The following is a 2,781-nucleotide window of genomic DNA, read 5'->3' as shown; positions in this document are numbered from 1 at the left end:
GTGTGGCTTGATAGATAAAGCTGGGTATCATCAGCATAGCAATGAAAATGCATGCTAAGCCTTCGAATAATACTGCCTATTGGAAGCATTATATAATGTAAATAGAACGGGTCCAATCACAGAACCCATGGAGTTCCACATATAACCTTAGTGTGTATAGAGGACTCCCCATTCACATCAACAGTCTGTTACTGTGGATAAACCACAGCAGCACATTACCTTCAATGAAAAGGGCATGTTCTAATCTCTGTAGCAAAATATTATGGTGAGCAGTACCAAATGCTGCATTGAGGTCTAGCAGGATAAGCACAGAGAGGAGGCCACTGTCAGAGGCCATAAGAAGATTATGGGTAACCTTCAATTAACTTAATTTGTAACCTGAAGTTAACTGGAAACCTAATTTTCCTCATTGCTGTATCAGTTTAACCATATGCAGTTTTTAAAGGTTTCAAGTGTTTGCTTGTCTAAATATGTCAGTAAAAACTAAAATTAGCATGTTTTGTGTATCTGTATGTGTGCCTGTGTGTCTCTTACATGCATGGTTTTAGCTGAGGAGTTAAAAACGGCAATGTAGCTCTTCAAAATATCAAAATGAAAAGCTGGAGTGAGCAGCCGCCTCTTGCGAGACCACACCTCTCCGTTACTGATCAACACACTGTTGTGTGTTAGTTCATCTGATAAGGTAGACGCTTTGTTACTATGCCGTAACCCAGCATACTCTAAGGCTGAGCAACCAGGTCCAAACCTCCAGTAGTGCCGTTCTCTTGGGATCTATGAGAACTTCAACTCCTAATCTAAAATGGATCAATTATAGCTGAATGAGAAGTGAGCAGACACAGCCTCTACTGACGAGATAGAAAGGACCGAGGAACCAGCAGCAGGAGTGTTTGTATGTCTGCACCAGGTCATCCACCCGCTGAAGACCTTCTTCTGTGCTCTGCATCTAAAATGTTTCATCCCGAAACAAAATTTAAAGTTTTGTGGTGTTTAAAACAGTCGAAGAGGAAATAATGGTGATATTTTGCAACAGAAAGTAAACCCTGTTTAATTCGGAACTCTACAGTTATGTTACGATTTAGAGATAAATATGTCAAATAGATCATAAAAATCTAGATGATTGCTGCGTGTCGTACCTTCCCAAGATGGCCCAACAGCCATGAACGTGTCTGTGGTTTGCTGAAACAGGACAACTTGTGAGTGTACCAGGCGTGACGCAGCAGCAGCCTCGCAGTCCAAAGTGCAACCACAGTAACCAGTCCTGTACTGAAAATGTACAGGACTGAAGAGAGACCTGTCCAGCTGAGGACCAGAGCAAGGACAGTGTGCAGGAGAGCCATCACTAGGAGAGAGAAATTAGCATCCAGAAGTCCAAGTTTCTCACCACTGATCCTGCTCTGTCGTGTTTCTTATAGGGGGAAGTTGCTGATGTTGAAACATGTAGAGAGGAAACTGCTCCGCCCCACCTATTCTGATTGTAAATACTGAAAGGTTTAAGTATTACACTGAACTGCATTGCTCTAACTGCATCAAGTTGTTGAAACCACTGAAAGGCATTGCATTGTTGTACTGTGCAACAGTGCTGGAAGCAGTTTGTACATAGAGAAGCAAAATCTTCCAAAATATGCAGTTGTAGAAATATAAACATTCTCCCATCCTGGAAAAAAGCTTGATAAAAAAAGTGAAATGGCAAAACACACAAAAGCAAACAAACAAACAAAAATCCCTAGAAAGCTAATAACCAAATTAAATGTCTGCCCCCAGAAATGTAAAGTAAAATTGTATGTGTATGTAAGAACAAAGCTAAATTTTGACATAGTGTCTTAGAAAGTGTTTCAGAGAGAAAGCGTAAATGAAGAAAGTGGCATGCATTTCTCGTTCTGCTTCACAGATCAAATCACATGGGGCAACATGTTTACCACAGAATTCACACAACGGGTACAAGAGGAAACATTTTTAGTTTTTTTTAAGTTGTGGCTTTAATAGAATAAAAAATCCAGTTTGGGATGAGCCTATTGTAGTTGAGCTCTTGTTAGTCTCTGTCATTTCATAAAAACTCTACATGTCATGTTTCCTGTCAAAGGAAATCTCAATGACAACTGCACCATGGGCACAACAATTCCTAAACTTTTAAATGAGCACTAACTAATCACAGCATACATTAAAAATGAAAATTGTAATCATGTATCAGATTTTGTGTACATGATGATAATCTTTGCAAAAAACACAATTTTTCATTTAACAATAATGTTAATATCTGTTGCTATCACCAACTGTCTTTGTCAAATTCACTCAGATTGTTTATTGCACATCTTTTTTGTTTTGGTAAGTGAATCACGTTGAACATGAGGGAGCTCCAGAGTCTAATAGCATAAATGTGCAAAATATATTTTATTCATGTGTCTTAAAAACATATCAACAAGCATTTTTAAATACCACTATCAATCATTTATCCAGGTCTGGGTCATAGGGTAGTACTAACCATAGCTGCCTCTCCAGCACTTCTACCATTTGGTTTCCAGGCCAGTCATCACACATAATCTTCCCATCCTGCCCTGGTCTCCCATGGTCTCCTATCTGTGGGACAAGCCCAAAATGCCTCATCTAAGACTCCAATGCAGGATGCATTAGGCGTCCTGATCAGATGCCTAATGCACCTTAGATGATTCCTTTTGATGGAGACCCTGTATGTGTCAGGACTCACCTTATTGTGATGAGATGTTAGATTTCAGGAGCAATGTTGTCAGGGCAAATGGTCCTGGGTGAGGGGTCAGACTAAGTGCA

General features: G+C 39.8%; 1 protein-coding gene across 2 annotated transcripts in view; it reads right to left on the bottom strand.

Moving 5' to 3' along the window:
* Positions 1 to 1,450, bottom strand: part of LOC102295275 (cytochrome P450 4F3) — a gene marked incomplete in the record, with an annotated part of 9,603 nt that extends 8,153 nt beyond the window's left edge. The window contains 2 exon segments of one of the 2 annotated variants that reach the window (XM_042216921.1): positions 853 to 943; positions 1,134 to 1,450. In XM_042216921.1, the coding sequence (XP_042072855.1) occupies positions 853 to 943; positions 1,134 to 1,337 (295 nt within the window). 2 annotated transcript variants of the gene reach the window in all.
* Positions 1,451 to 2,781: the final 1,331 nt, after the last annotated feature.

The sequence above is a fragment of the Haplochromis burtoni genome, unplaced genomic scaffold (genome assembly GCF_018398535.1).
Source record: "Haplochromis burtoni strain Fernald_Lab_line unplaced genomic scaffold, NCSU_Asbu1 Contig_1346, whole genome shotgun sequence".
Lineage (NCBI taxonomy): Eukaryota > Metazoa > Chordata > Actinopteri > Cichliformes > Cichlidae > Haplochromis > Haplochromis burtoni.
The sequence above is the reverse complement of the archived record's forward strand: the minus strand, read 5'-3'. Positions and strand labels throughout refer to the sequence as shown.